The sequence below is a fragment of the Pteropus vampyrus genome, unplaced genomic scaffold (assembly GCF_000151845.1).
Source record: "Pteropus vampyrus isolate Shadow unplaced genomic scaffold, Pvam_2.0 Scaffold116, whole genome shotgun sequence".
In the NCBI taxonomy this organism is placed as follows: domain Eukaryota; kingdom Metazoa; phylum Chordata; class Mammalia; order Chiroptera; family Pteropodidae; genus Pteropus; species Pteropus vampyrus.
Genome location: NW_011888897.1, coordinates 2,306,951 through 2,320,694, shown reverse-complemented (window position 1 = coordinate 2,320,694; position 13,744 = coordinate 2,306,951). Strand labels below are relative to the sequence as shown.

General features: G+C 53.3%; 1 protein-coding gene across 1 annotated transcript in view; it reads left to right on the top strand.

The window, feature by feature from the left end:
- Positions 1 to 5,620: 5,620 nt before the first annotated feature.
- PLEKHG6 (pleckstrin homology and RhoGEF domain containing G6) overlaps positions 5,621 to 13,744 on the top strand; it is a 15,627-nt gene continuing 7,503 nt past the window's right edge. The window contains exons 1-12 of the mRNA XM_011365892.2: positions 5,621 to 5,758; positions 7,021 to 7,176; positions 7,669 to 7,833; positions 8,199 to 8,294; positions 8,574 to 8,624; positions 8,946 to 9,095; positions 10,035 to 10,145; positions 10,288 to 10,437; positions 10,645 to 10,782; positions 11,087 to 11,206; positions 11,593 to 11,725; positions 11,839 to 11,954. Coding sequence (XP_011364194.2) covers positions 5,621 to 5,758; positions 7,021 to 7,176; positions 7,669 to 7,833; positions 8,199 to 8,294; positions 8,574 to 8,624; positions 8,946 to 9,095; positions 10,035 to 10,145; positions 10,288 to 10,437; positions 10,645 to 10,782; positions 11,087 to 11,206; positions 11,593 to 11,725; positions 11,839 to 11,954 — 1,524 coding nt within the window. The remainder of the gene's footprint in view (positions 5,759 to 7,020; positions 7,177 to 7,668; positions 7,834 to 8,198; positions 8,295 to 8,573; positions 8,625 to 8,945; positions 9,096 to 10,034; positions 10,146 to 10,287; positions 10,438 to 10,644; positions 10,783 to 11,086; positions 11,207 to 11,592; positions 11,726 to 11,838; positions 11,955 to 13,744) is intronic.

Sequence of the window (13,744 nt, the reverse complement as noted above, 5' to 3'; positions counted from 1 at the left end):
GGTCGTCTGCCAAGGACATCAACCAGTGTTTCTGCATGGGGAGGAGTGTTAGATTGCAAGACCATACATATGGGTCCCATTCAGCAGGGAAAGACCAGGGCTTGGGGGCCTGTCCACTCCTGGCTCCAGAAACTGTCAAATTTCATTGCATTTCCGAGGGCTGCCACTAGGGGAGACCATGACTCCTAGGTGCAATAAGACAAAGGTAGACAGCCATGAAATAAAAACACCTCTAGAAATCATTCACTTTTGTTAAGTTCTTGTCGTTCTTGAAGGCCTGAGCTAGATGGGAGGAGAGAGGAGTGGGGAAAACTCCCACAGGTGAGGTCTCAGTGTCTTCACCTTAGCCTCACCTGCTAAGGAAGCTCCCAGGGATCCCAAGCCACAAAAGCCCTATTGGCCTAGCTAAGATTCCACAGGGCCCTCAAAAGCAGACTCACAAATATAGAAGACAATCTGGTGACAGCCAGAGGGGAGGGTGGTCTCGGGGCTGGGAGAATGGGGTGAAGGGTTAAAGAAGTACAAATTAGTAGTTGATAGATGGTCACGGGAATGGTGAGCATGGTGTAGGGAATGCAGTCAGCATTAATGTAATGGCTAGATGGAGGGTCAGAGGAGAGAAAGAGCAATTAGGGAGATCGTTTTATAAACTATATAAATGACTAACCAATGTACTGTGTACTCGAAACTAATAAAATTAAATTTAAAAAAAAAAAAAAAGAGCAGGACAGGATGCAGTCAGAGTACAGACCTGGACACTCAGACACCAAGCTCTGCCCCAGGAAATCCCTAGAAAGCAAATCTACCTTTAAAGCCCTCACCTCCTCTTCTACTCACTTTCCCTCTTAGCTTCTATCAGAGGCAAAGGCCCCCTGCCCTCACAGTACCCCAATCTTGGCTTAAGGTAAGAAAAGTATCTGATAAACTAAGCTCTTCACACTAAGGCAGAGGGAGCCTTCCTCCCGCTAAGGCAGGCATTGCTAAGCATCTAAGCACTCTCTCTTCTGAGCTCCCCCCCTTCGATAATTCACAGAATCCTTCTTAACAAAATACTTTAGGGAAACTGCTACTAATCCATCAGAATAGGCGTGGAAGGTAAAATTTACATGGCATGTTTGTCTTAAAGAATCAGAAACCCTTGGAAGGAACACCGAAGAAATACTACGGCTATGGTAATGACCCAGGAATACCAGACTGGAGTTATGGAAGAATTCCAGGTATCTGAGATACAAAGTCAGGGGTAGAGAGATGACAGAGTAGGCTAGTCCACCTAAATGTCGATGCTATCTGATTCTAGCAAGTCAATGCAGCTCAACTCCACAAACACCAGATGTCAGTTCAGTGCTAGATCCTACTAGGGGCTGGTCCCCACCCTCAAGGAGCTTGGAGTGTCATGAGGGAGATGGACATAGATGCAAATAGCAACAGAATTAGAACTGAGCAGAATAAGAGTGGAGCCTTTAAAGAAACACAGTAGCCCTGGCAGTTGAAAACGAGGAGGAAAGTGATCACTCTGGTTGGAAAATCGTCAGGAAAAGCTTCCTGAAGGAAGCAGTCCTTGGGAAGGACCTTGAAGGAGGAGGAAGTGGAGATGGGAGAACGAGGTGACAAGAACATTATGCCAGCTGAGGGCAAACGCTTGAGCAAAGGTTTAGAATCGGAGAAGCCAGACAGATTCAGAGAATGGAGACATGTCCAGGGGTGGAGTAAAGGAGTAGAAAGATGAGGTGGAGAGTATAATCGGGGTCATATTGTGGATGTCTTTGAATGCTAGGAAGAGGATTTGTCCTCCTAAACCACCACCTAGGGATCAACTGCTTGTTGGATGGGATGTCTTCAGGGAGCCACCAGGGCAGACTCTTGAGGCCTTTGAGAAAGCCTACCCTTTCCCCTTTCTCAGTAGTGCTCCTCCACATCTCTGTGTCTTTGCTCATGCTGTTCCCTCCACCAAAAATGCTCTTTCTTGCTGCTCTGCCCGGCAAACTCCTATTCATCCTCAAAATCCAAGAACGAAGTTCTCCTCTTCTATGAAGCCTTCCTGGCTTTCTTCTGTAGTTATTAATCCCAATGTTCTGTTCACCATTTGTCTATCTCCCCATTAGTCTAATCTCCTGGAGGTCAGGAATTGTCTCTTATTCTAGAAATAGGACCGTTCCTCATACTGGAAATATATAGTCTATAAATTCCTAGTACTTTGCGCAGATGAACACTGCCAATAGTGAAGAAGGAAGGGAGGGAGGAGGAAAGAAGAGAGAGCATCAGCTCTGGTTTAGGGCATTGGCAAATATGCCCAGTGGGCTTGGCCTCCTGGTTTTATCTGTCTCACATGACATCAGCTGCCTGTTATGAAATGGAGGTCGTGAGAGCAAAAATGTGACAAAAAGACCAGAATAGAACAAATAGAACAACTAGAACACAGGAGACCCGCCTCCCAACCCACACGGTGCCTGGCCACATCTCCAGCTTTTAGACTCCAGCTTTCCTGGGAACCTCTCCTCCCGGCGAGGCTGAAGACAAGCCCTGGGCTAGTGGCAGGTGGAGACTGGATCCCGGCCCTGAGGGAAGTGAACGGGTTAACTCTCCCAGAATTCACTGGGCCAGTCTAGCAGCTCACCCCAGAGCGCTGTGAGTCCAGGCTTGTCTCTGGTGTTCTCTTAATTTTAATTTCCCTCCTACTCCTCCTTCTGGGAGACATTGGGAAGAGAAGCTAGGAGCCCTTGGCACCAGCTCTCTCTGGGGTGTCGTTTAAAACTGCCAGTAATCACCATCTTCTGGTTTATCATTATCTCGCTTTCTCTCATAGCTATTCTTGTCATCCCTGGATATCTCTCTCTCTCTCTCTCTCTCTCTCTCTCTCTCTCTCTCACACACACACACACACACACACACACACACACACACACACAGTGAACGGGAAGAGAAAAGCGCTTCTCTCCAGTGCAGTTCCTGCGGTGAATAGAAGTACAAAGAACTCTCCGGAACCAACAGAGCAACCACGTAACAGAAAGTTCAGAAACAGAGACTAGCAGAGGGCAGACAAAATTAGAAACCATCGAATATCGAATGATAAAGATTCTTCTCCCAAACAAAATAGAGTCATCAGCATCAGAGTGAGAGCTAGAACACCCAATCATTTATGTGTTTAATATGCCAGACAGGAAAGTGGAGCCTTTTCCCCGAGTGATACAATGCGACTATGCTTTTGAAAGTGTTTCATAAATTTCAGAATGCTCTACAAATGTAAGGAATTGCATCAGTCCCTGCATAGCCTGTGTGCAGAAGGAAGGGCACTCAGACCTGTCCCGACCCCACTATAGGGTCTTTGGCTTCATAACTGTAAGATTATAATGACCAAACATCCATGGACACTTCTGATTCCCAATATCGAGTGCTTCTGTCAGGCAATGTGTCATGATTTACGGATGTGAAAATGTGGTCCTTTCATGTCCTACCCAGCAACAGCCCTTCCTTAAACTGTGTCTGTTTTGCCAGGGGCTGTAGGTGCGGGGACAGCCCTTGTGAAGCCTGGAGGGTGTCTGTTTGCCATGAATTGTGCCCCCCATCTGATGCCCCAGTCTTACCACCCCAGGTAATGGGAGAAGTATTGGGTCAGGGACCTGGCACCAGGCACCATCCTTGGAGCAAAGGTAAAGTCCAGCCTTCCACAGATGGCCAAGGTAAGTGAGAGATAAGAATTATACGTTGGATTCCAAGCTGGAGAGCCTCGCGGGGTTCCTGGGCCCCTATGCTCCTTCTGCTGTCAGTCTCACTCCCCTGCCCAGTTAAAGAGGCAAGGGGGGGAGGGGATAGCTGGCCATTCCCTGCACCCTGAAAGCGAAGTGACACCTGCCGAAGATCACTCAAGTCATTCCCCTCGCCGCCTTCTCCAGCGCGCACAGTCTTGCATTTATGCCTCCTGATTCTGGCGCCTCGCGAGGGTCTGGCTGAGAGGAGCGCGTGGGGCTGGAGCCCGGGCCAGGTGGGTGATAAGCTCAGGTGCAAAGCAAAGAGGGGAGACAAGACCGTGCGAATAGAGCGATCCTTGCTAGGGAGGGTGGTGTCTGCGATCCGGGAAGGAGCCCCTCAGTCCCCAGGGCCCCACGGGCGCCCGCACTGCGCCGCGGGTCGGGTGCCTGCGGAGAGAGGGCGGTACCTGCCCGTGTCCCCGCCCTTGTCCTGCCACCTTCCCTCCTGCCTGGCCCTGCGCTGCTCTGACCCGGTCCTGCGGGCCGCTGGGTCCCAGACCCAGGCCGAGCAGCTGGGCTGGCGTTGCTGAGGGAGACGTCGGCAAGAGGGAGCCGGGCGGGCTGGCGCCGGCAGCGCGAGTGGCGGGCGGCGGGCGCCGGGACACCTGCAGGCACAGGTGAGCAGACAGGGGCGGGGCGGGCAGGGGGCGGGGGCTAGGCGGGGGGCGCAGGGGTGAGAGACGAAGGGAAGCGCTGTCAAACCTCAAAAAGGACCATGGGTAGAAAGACTGGGGGAAACAGAGCCCTTGGAGGGAGGAGTACTGTGGCGGAGCATGGGAGACAATGACCGCTTTCCTTCCTGCTTGTAAATTAGAGAAAAAAGTAGGAAGAGGGAGGATTAGGGACCTCGGGCCCGCCTGGAGGGGAACCAGCACCTGCTTAAGAGGCCTCTCCTCTCCAGGCCCTGCCCACTCAGAGTGGGTCCTCTACTCAGGCGGAGGGGGGAGGAATGGAACCCCACACCTGGCCCCCAGCTCCGTGGAGGTGTTCCCAGAGGCTGGGAAAGACCGAACGTAGCCCAAAACCAGAGAGACCCTGATTCCGCTAGACTCATCTCTAAGGTCAACGGCTTCATAGCTGTCCTTCCCTCACCTCCTTGTCTGTGGCCAGGAAGGTCCAGGTTAAGAAGTGGACAAACTGTTCAGCAAAGGGCCAAATAGCAAATCTTTTAGACTTTGAAGTCTATATGGTCTCTGTCGAAACTAGCTGGAAAGCAGTCAGAGACCATCTGTACATGAGTAAATATGGCTGTGTTCCAATAAAACGTTGTTTATGGACACTGAAATGTGAATTTTATAAAATTTTAATGTATAATTAAATAGTATACTTCCGATTTTCTTCAACAATTAAAACGTGTAAAAAGCAGGCTTAGCTTACAAGCAGGACAGAAACAGTCTCCTGCCCTCCTTCTCCACGGCCTCTGTGCAGCTTTTCCCCAGGCTAGGTGTGGGGAAGAGGAGAAAATAACTAGAAGCAAAGGGAATCTGCCCACCTGGGGGCATCCAGGAAGCTAGGGACTTGTCTGTCACCCTTGTTCCCAGCTACTCTTAGGACTACAGCATCATTTGAGACCAATGTGGGAGCTATGTGAGGGTGGATGTGTAGCTCCAAGGGGCTTTCTACCCAGCATGTGGGGGCATTCCCCACCCCCACCAAGTCATAGATGAGGAAGCCATGATTCCCCAACAAGCCCTTGACCCTCGACCCTCCTTCCCCCCACCCCCCACCCCCACCACCTTGGTCTCAGGCCTAGTGCCACCCATTGATCAAGGGCTCCCCTTCCATTCCTTCATTTTCTCTTTGCAGCCTCAGGAGACCCCTTTCTCCTGGACCTTGGAACTATGACACTTTGGAGGTGACTCAGGAGAGAAGGGATGCAGGCCTTTGGACCTCCAGATGAGGGTCCCCTCCAAGGATTTGTGGACTCCCACGTTGAGACGTATGGGGGCCAGCACTGGGCCTCTACCCAGAGTACTGCTGGCAGTCTCTACCCCCGAGGAAGCCCCATGCTGGTGAGTCCAGGCAGTGCCCCGAAGGTGACCTGGGTGGGGCAAGAGGGTGGATGCCCAGGCTTTCAAGCCTCTGCCTTTCACAGGTTCGTGGGCTGCTCTATTCCTATCCCTCACCCTACCCTCTTTCCTGGGTTGGGAGAAAGGGGAAGGCAGAGCTGGGCCAGACTCCACACCCACCCCAGATAGATGGGGCATGCAAAACAGAGAGCCAGGAGAAGTCAGGCTCTCAGAGGAGGTGCTGTTAGACAGGTCTGATTCGGGGAGCTGGGGAACTTTGCCAAGCCCTGGGGATGGCACCTCCCAAACTCCTACCTCTACTTGGGAGGAGCCTGTGGGTTCCCTCTGAGTCAGGGCTGAGGGAAGAGCAAAGGTTCAGAGTGTCCCTACTCTGCAAGTGAGGAGGGGTGTGGGGTCTCCCTCTGCTCTGCCCTGGCTCCACCCTCCTGGCCTGCTTCCAATGTTGACCAAAGAAATGGGTGTGAAGGCCAACGGTCTCACCCTCAGCCTCCAGGCTTCCCTCCACCTTGAGAACAGTTCTCCTTCCTATTGGGGGTATCCCCAGCCTTACTGGAGGAAGATATGGCCCTGGGAGACAGGGAGGACAGCTAGGGACTCTCCCAGGCTGAGGTGGGGGAAAGGAGAATAGGAAGTCTGTGGGGTAAATCAGGCCACAGGCAGATCAAGGAATGTGACCAGGCCTGTCCAGGAGGAGCCTTGTGGCCACAGCCTCAACCTCTCACATGGAAAGGCAGCTGCTCCCCACTGGATGGCACACAGGCTGCATGCCTCTGGGGAGGAGCCTCACATGTGTGTACCCTCGTCCCCATGTACCAGGGAGGCTGTTCACAACCCAGGGAAGCTGTAAGGGACCCAGATATAACATATACCATGCATTGTGTGTGCAAGCCTGTGATATAGGGAGCACACACGTGAGTGGACAGACATGGGGAGACACACATCAGAGCCCAGACATGTGCATACCTGTGCACCTGCTCTGCAGGAGGCCTCTGCTTCTGTCCCTGGGCCCACTCAGGAGCCAGCTTAGCATGTCCCTGCCCAGCTTACTTGGCCTCCCTGGCAGCAGCCACTGTGACTCAGGGCAGGAGCGGCTCACACCAAACTGGTTTGAGGGGACAAGTGAGTCGGCTCAACCTGCAGGGGTGAGGGATGCTCTCTGGGGTGAAACCTGGCCCCCATACCTCCCTAGGACTTCTGGGGGAAGGGAGGCGACCCCCCCAGAACTTCCCTTGCTCCTCCCCCAGGCTCCCCATCACCTACGCCTCCAAGACCATGTTCCCTTTGCCAAGGGTTCTGTCCAGGCCCAAGGCCTGTCTCCTATGAGGTCTCGAGAAGCAGAGCCTGAGAAGAGGCATGGAGTTCATTTTGGGGTTGGCCCACCTCACTCCCCCAAACTCAAGGTAAGGGGTCCCTCTCCTCCCATCCCTTGCTCACAGCCTGAGCTGTGATGTCTTCCTCAGACGATCAGAGCCGAGAGCCCAGGCAGCCCCTCCAAGGTGCCAGATTTAGCTCTGTCTGGAGGCCCTCTCAAGGACACATGCCTAAGCCATGCTGCCTCAAAATGTGCACATTATGGGCAAATGTCAAAATGCTGCCTGAGACCACTGGTTCCCTAAGTCCTCTGAAGGGTTCTGTCTTAAGAGACCTCTAAAAGGCATCTTTCTGGTCAGGGAGCCCGGGTCAGATCCTGTGTCCAGGGACCTTTCTGCAGTCCATGTTCCAGCAAAGCTTCTTCCCCGTAATACCAACCGGGGTCGATCCCTACCCCCCATCTTCTGTGTCCTCACTCACTCTCAATGCTCACACACACGTGCACACGCAGCCCTCTCTAGGCCAGTTGGGCTGGACACCCAAGCCGTGGCCAGGACTGATCTCGTTCTCAGCTCCACCAGGAAGTCACCAAGGCCCGTGAGTTGGAGATGAGGCTGCATACGTTCAGCATGTTTGGGATACCCCGCCTGCCCCCTGAGGACCGGCAGCACTGGGAGATAGGAAAGGGTAGTGACAGTGGCCTGACCATTGAGAAGTCCTGGAAGGAGCTGGTGCCTGGGCACAAGGTAGGCCTGTAACACAGCGTCTGTGCGCATGGACTCACAGACACACATACATACATCTTACCTCTGCCTCTTCCCAAGGGAAAGGCCTTGGGAAATGGGTCATGTGGGGAAAGCATTTGGAAACGTCTTGCTCTAGGTTCAAATCCTGATTCTGTCACTTACTAGTAAGATCTTGATCAAAATAGCAAGCCTCTCTGAGCCTCAGTCACCTCCTCTGTAAAGCGGGGGTGACATCACCTACTCACTAGAGGATTGGTTTGAGGATTAAAAGGTCATCTATGAAGTAGATCCAGTAGCATTTAACAAATAGTAGCTGCTGTTCTTGTCATCGTTCCCCAACTGAACCAGCCCTATCCCCACCCCAGGAGATGAGCCGGGAGCTTTGCCACCAGCAGGAAGCATTGTGGGAGCTACTGACCACTGAGCTGATCTACATGCGAAAGCTCAAGATCATGACCGATGTGAGCCTCCCTCAGCCCTCCCGCTGCGCAGGCCCTATGCTCAGCCGCGTACCTATTTCCCTTGCATTTTTCCCAATCCTCCCAGACCAGAAGGGGCAAGGTTGCTGAGGGAGGAAGGGGCAGGAAACCAAGAGAGCCCCCTGACTTGAGACCTTCCCGGGATCTTGGGAGAGAGGTTAGCAGTGCTGAAGTTGCGGGGCGAAGATGCATTGAGGGGCCAGGCCGGCGTCCTAAGAGGAGGAAGTCGGTGCTCAGACCCTCGTCTCTCCCTGCATCTAGCTCCTAGCTGCTGGTTTGCTGAACTTGCAGCGAGTCGGACTGCTGACAGAAGTGAGTGGCAGCTCGGGCGGGGAGCCTGGTGCATCTGAAGCTCTGCGTCCTGAGAGTCGGGGGGCGGGGGGTGAGTTGGGGGTGGGGATCACAGAGAGCCTTGCAGGCTGCCCAGTCTAAATTTCCACTGCCCCATTTTCTAGGAAGCCCCCTGCCCTCCCTACTCCCCTTCTTGCTCTAGATCCCAAGCAGGCCACAGGTTCCACCCCTCCCCACCCCCATCCCCACCATCCATGCTTAGCAGTCCTCACCTGTCTGTGGCCAATGCTGCCTGACGATGACCTGCTAAGGCATGTTGCTAAATTCTGCTCCCTCCTCCAGGTGTCAGCTGAGACCCTGTTCGGAAATGTCCCCAGCCTGATTCGAAGTCACCGGAGCTTTTGGGAAGAGGTGCTTGGGCCTACCCTGAGGGAAACTCGAGCCTCGGGCCAGCCTCTGGACCCTGTCAGCCTACAAGATGGCTTCCTGGCGGTGAGGCGTGGCGCAAGTTTGGATAAGCTGAAGGAGGAGGGATTGGGATTGCCCAGAGGGGTACGGTCTGCGGGGTGTGCCTATGCAGCTGGAATCCTTCCATGACTTGACGGGGTCCAAGTTGTACAGCCTCTACCCTAAAATATCACCTCACCTCCTACCCTTCATTCTATAAGTATGACCCCTGTCCCAAAGGTTCTTTGGGCTTCTGGAGACCCTTATTATGTGAAAATGCAGCTGTCTCAGGGAAGGGTTGTACCTAAGCTCTTATCAATTATACGATCTTACTTCTTGGACAGAGATCCATTGACAAATAGCTGGGAACAAGAATGGGGCCTACCTGAGGTGTCCCCTAGGGGGCTAGGAGAGAGGGTATAAAAAGCCACATATACACACACCTAGAGCATGGAGTACAAGAGAAAAGTACAAGAGAAGTACAAGAGAGGCCCAAGATCAGATTTTTTTTCCCCAATGTTACCCAGCCAGAACAATGTGGGCCTTGCAGAGTCAGAATGGGGTAGAGAGGTGGGAGGACAGCCTCTTGAGAGCCTGGCGGCCCCCTTCCACATGACAGGGCTCTGGGCAAGCCTCAGGTCACCACCCCGCTACCTAGTGAAATTGGATCTGCAGTGTCCTGAAAATGTTCCAGCTGAATTATTGATGACAGGAGTAAGTTCAGAGCAGCAGAGCACAACAGGGGCTGTACACAGAAGCTCAGAGAGCAACATTGGGTCAACCTTTTGGGACCTCAACAACTCTTTGGAATCCAGAGAGAGGGGCTGGCGGTCATGGGAGGTCGGGATTGGCAGGAACTAGACTAAAGATCTACGAGGGGCTGTCCGCATCCCCCACCCCTGCTCCTCAGGTTCTGCAGCTGAAACCTGTATCTCATGACCTTCTTCCCCTGCCTGCTCCCTGCCCCCCAATACATCCCTCCAGTTCAGACAGCGGTTCCAGCCCTATGTCCAGTACTGCCTGAGAGTGAAGCAGACCATGGCTTATGCCCGGGAGCAGCAAGACAGCAGCCCTCTCTTCCGTGCCTTCGTGCAGGTGGGAGAAGGGGTGCCGGGAAAGGGGGATAGGGCGGACCCTAGACAACCAAGTCGCCCCCGATCTCCAGCTGAGCCCAATCCCTAGGGCAGGGCGGGAGGGGGCTGCAGACTGCTGACCCTATGCCCACCTACCCTGGCAGTGGTGTGAGAAGCACAAGCGCTCAGGAAGGCAGATGCTGGGTGACTTGCTCATCAAGCCCCACCAGCGCATTACCAAGTACCCGCTGCTGCTGCAGGCTGTGCTCAAGAGGAGCCCCGAAGCACGAGCACGCAAGGCCCTGAATGCTATGGTAGGTGGCCTGGCAGGGCCAGGACCCTGGGGAGGCAAGGGCTGGTGTATGGAAACTGCAATGCAGGAACTCTCAAGGATCTCTTCTCATGCGTATGTGACCGTGCGGTACAGGCTGGATGGCCCGTGTTAGAATGCTGTGGTCGTCATCGATTGGGTGGGATGTCCAGGGTGCAGAGCTGAGCTGCTCCCCCCTGCTCTCACCTAGATTGCTGCTGTGGAGTCATTCCTGCAACACATCAACAAGCAAGTCCGCCACAGCGAAGAGCAGGAGAGCTTGGTGGCTGCAGCCCAGCGCATGGGGCCCTACGAGGTGCTGGAGCCATCCAGCGAGGAGATAGAGAAGGTGAGAAAGGGAAAGAGCCTCGTTAAAAGCAAGGTCCCCAGGGAGATGGACGAAGCAGAGGCCTGGCGGAGAAGAGGCGGGGGGGCCACCAGACGGGCGTGCCCAATATTCCCTCCCAGTGGTGAGGATCGCAGGGGCAGAGTTCAAAATAGTAGAAAGGAGACACTGAAACGCTTCCTCTCTTTCCAAGCAGAGGGAGGATAGAAAGGGCCCGTGCTGGTGATGGAGCGAAGAACCACCCTGGCTGGGAGGCAGACACAAGCCCCACCCAGCCCCCTGACCCTCTCCTCTCCGTGTCCTGCAGAACCTGCGTCCATTCTCCAGCCTGGACCTGACGTCCCCCATGCTGGGGGTTGCTCCTGAGCACATCAGGCAGCTGCTGCTGGAGGGACCCGTGCGAGTGAAGGAAGGGCGAGAAGGGAAGGTGAGGAAGCTGGTGGCAGGAGCAGAGAAGATGAGAGACGGCTTGAAGAGGAGGGAAAGATGATGGGAGACAAAATGAGTCAGAAAAGCTGGAAGTGAGAAAAGGGTGTGTGTGCCTGTGCATCTGTGTCACGTCTGTGTGTGTATTGGGAAGAGGACATGGTTCTGGCTAAGCTCTAGTTGTTTGTATGACCCTGAGTCAGCCAGTTTCTCTACCCGTTAAGTTAAAGAAGGGACCAAGCTGACACCACTGCCGGCTCTGCTCTACACTTGTCCCTGTGCTTGAGTGCACCCGGGCGCGCATACGCATGCATGAGCCCCAATGCCTGTCCTGCCATTCCCCCTGCTCCAGCTGACTCTGTCTCTTTCTCTTATGCATGCCCCCAGCTCGACGTGTACCTTTTCCTCTTCTCTGACGTGCTCCTGGTGACCAAACCCCAGCGCAAGGGAGACAAAGCCAAGGTTATCCGCCCCCCTTTCATGCTGGAGAAGCTTGTGTGTCGACCACTCCGAGACCCTCGTATGTCTCTCCTGCGGGGAACTTTTCCTTCTCCTTTCCTCTTGGCAATGGGAAGGAGTCGGGATGGGCTTCCAAAGGTCTGGCCCTTGAAGCAGACCTTCTCCTCCATCCAGACAGCTTCCTGGTGATCCACCTCAGTGAATTCCAGTGCGTCTCCAGTGCCCTCGTTGTGCACTGTCCCAGTGCTACAGACTGTGCCCAGTGGCTGGAGAAGACCCAGCAGGCCCAGGTATGTGAGAGCCAGGCCCAGGCACGGGGAGGGATGACAGGAGCATGGAGAGGAGGAGAGAGAGCGCCTGCAGGTTCAGGAGGGAGATGCAGCCTTGACCATCCCTAAGAGCAAGGAAGAGAACCTTGGGACAACCGCTGTGCCAGGGGCCAAGACAGCATCCCCTAAAGGTTTCTCGAAACAATTCACTTTGACGCTTTATCCTCCAATTAACAGCTGTTAATGGGGCCCTGGCTGGCTGCAGGCACTAGCTCTGTGCTAGGGAACCAGAAAGGAGTAAAACACCTTTCCTGCTCTCAGGGAATACACGCTGCAGCCTAGCTAGACACGTTAGTGTGTGAATGTCGAAATATGTCTACAGAATGGAGCTGGGACCAGGAGGGAGTGATTCGTTCTGTCTGGTGGGTTGGTTGGGAAAGGGACAGTGCAGAGGGAGGGGACCCTGAAAAGCCTTCACAGAGGAACTCTTGTCTGAGCACCGTTTGGGGGAATATCTAGGAGTACGTCCGAGAAATAAGGACGGAGAAAAAAACAAAACTATTTCAAAAGGAGAAGCAGAATGTGCAAAGGTCAAAGATATGAAACAGTTACGTGTGTTGCGAGAAACACCAGCCTGGGTGCTCTTATCACTAGGTGGTGGCGGAGATGCTGGGAACATGCCCATCTCTGGATGCCACGGAAGGAATTTGAACTTCCGTGACTTCCGATGACACGGAGCCCGTGAAGGTGAATGATGTAGGCAGGTTTATGTGGTTAAAGCTAGAGGAGTTCGGAAGAGATATCCAGATGGAGCTGTTTTGCCGTCACAGACTGTGTGGCTTAAAGCAACAGAAACTTATTCCCTCCCAATTCTGGAGACCAGAAGTTGGAAATCAAGGTGTCAGCAGGGCCACGCTTTTTCTCCAAGGCTGTAGGAGAGAATCCTTCCTTGCCTCTTCCAGCTTCCAGATGTTTCTTGGCTTGTGGCAAATTCGCTCCACTCTCTGCCTCTGTCTTCTCACAGCCATCCTCTCAGTCTCTGTGTCCAAATCTCCCTTTCCTGTCTCTTATAAAGACACCAGTCATTAGATTTAGAGCCCACCCTAAGTCCAGGATGATCTCATCTTGAGATTCTTAACTTAGGATCTTTGCACCTCAGCAAAGACCCTTTTTCCGAGTAAGGTCACATTTATAGGTATTGGGACCTAGAAATATCTTTCTGAGGCCACTGTTCAACCCACTGCAGGAGCAGGATGACCAAAGAAGAGTGAGCATTTGAGCTGGATTTTAAGGACAGGGAAGACCATGAGCAATAGAATCAAGGGAGCACTTGGGCTGGATTTGTTTGGGGATAGTGACCATGTCTGTCTGAGGCTGGAGCAAAGGGTTTATGTGAGCTAGCGATGAGAGGCTAGGCTCTCCAGGACCCTAAGAGCTACAGAAGAGTGTGGACTGGATAAGACTGAGCTGAATTGTGTTGAGAAGAGAGCCACCATAGATTCTTGAGGAAGGGAATGCCATGCTGAAATCAGTGTGTTTTGTCTCAAATTGTCAGGTGGCAGATTTACTCTATTAGTTTGGATGTGAAACATTGAGGTTTAGTGCCATGGCCTTAGGGACACCTGATGATAATGATGATGATGAGGAGGAGGAGGAGGAGGAGGAGGAAAAGGAAGAGGAGGAAGAGAAGGAGGAGGAGGGAGGGGAGGAAGAAAAGAGCTAAAGATGGAAGAGACGAATGAGCCTTAGAGAAACTGGTTAAAAGCCTATATTGAATGAGTGAAAATCTAGGCTCAGACACCATTCTTACC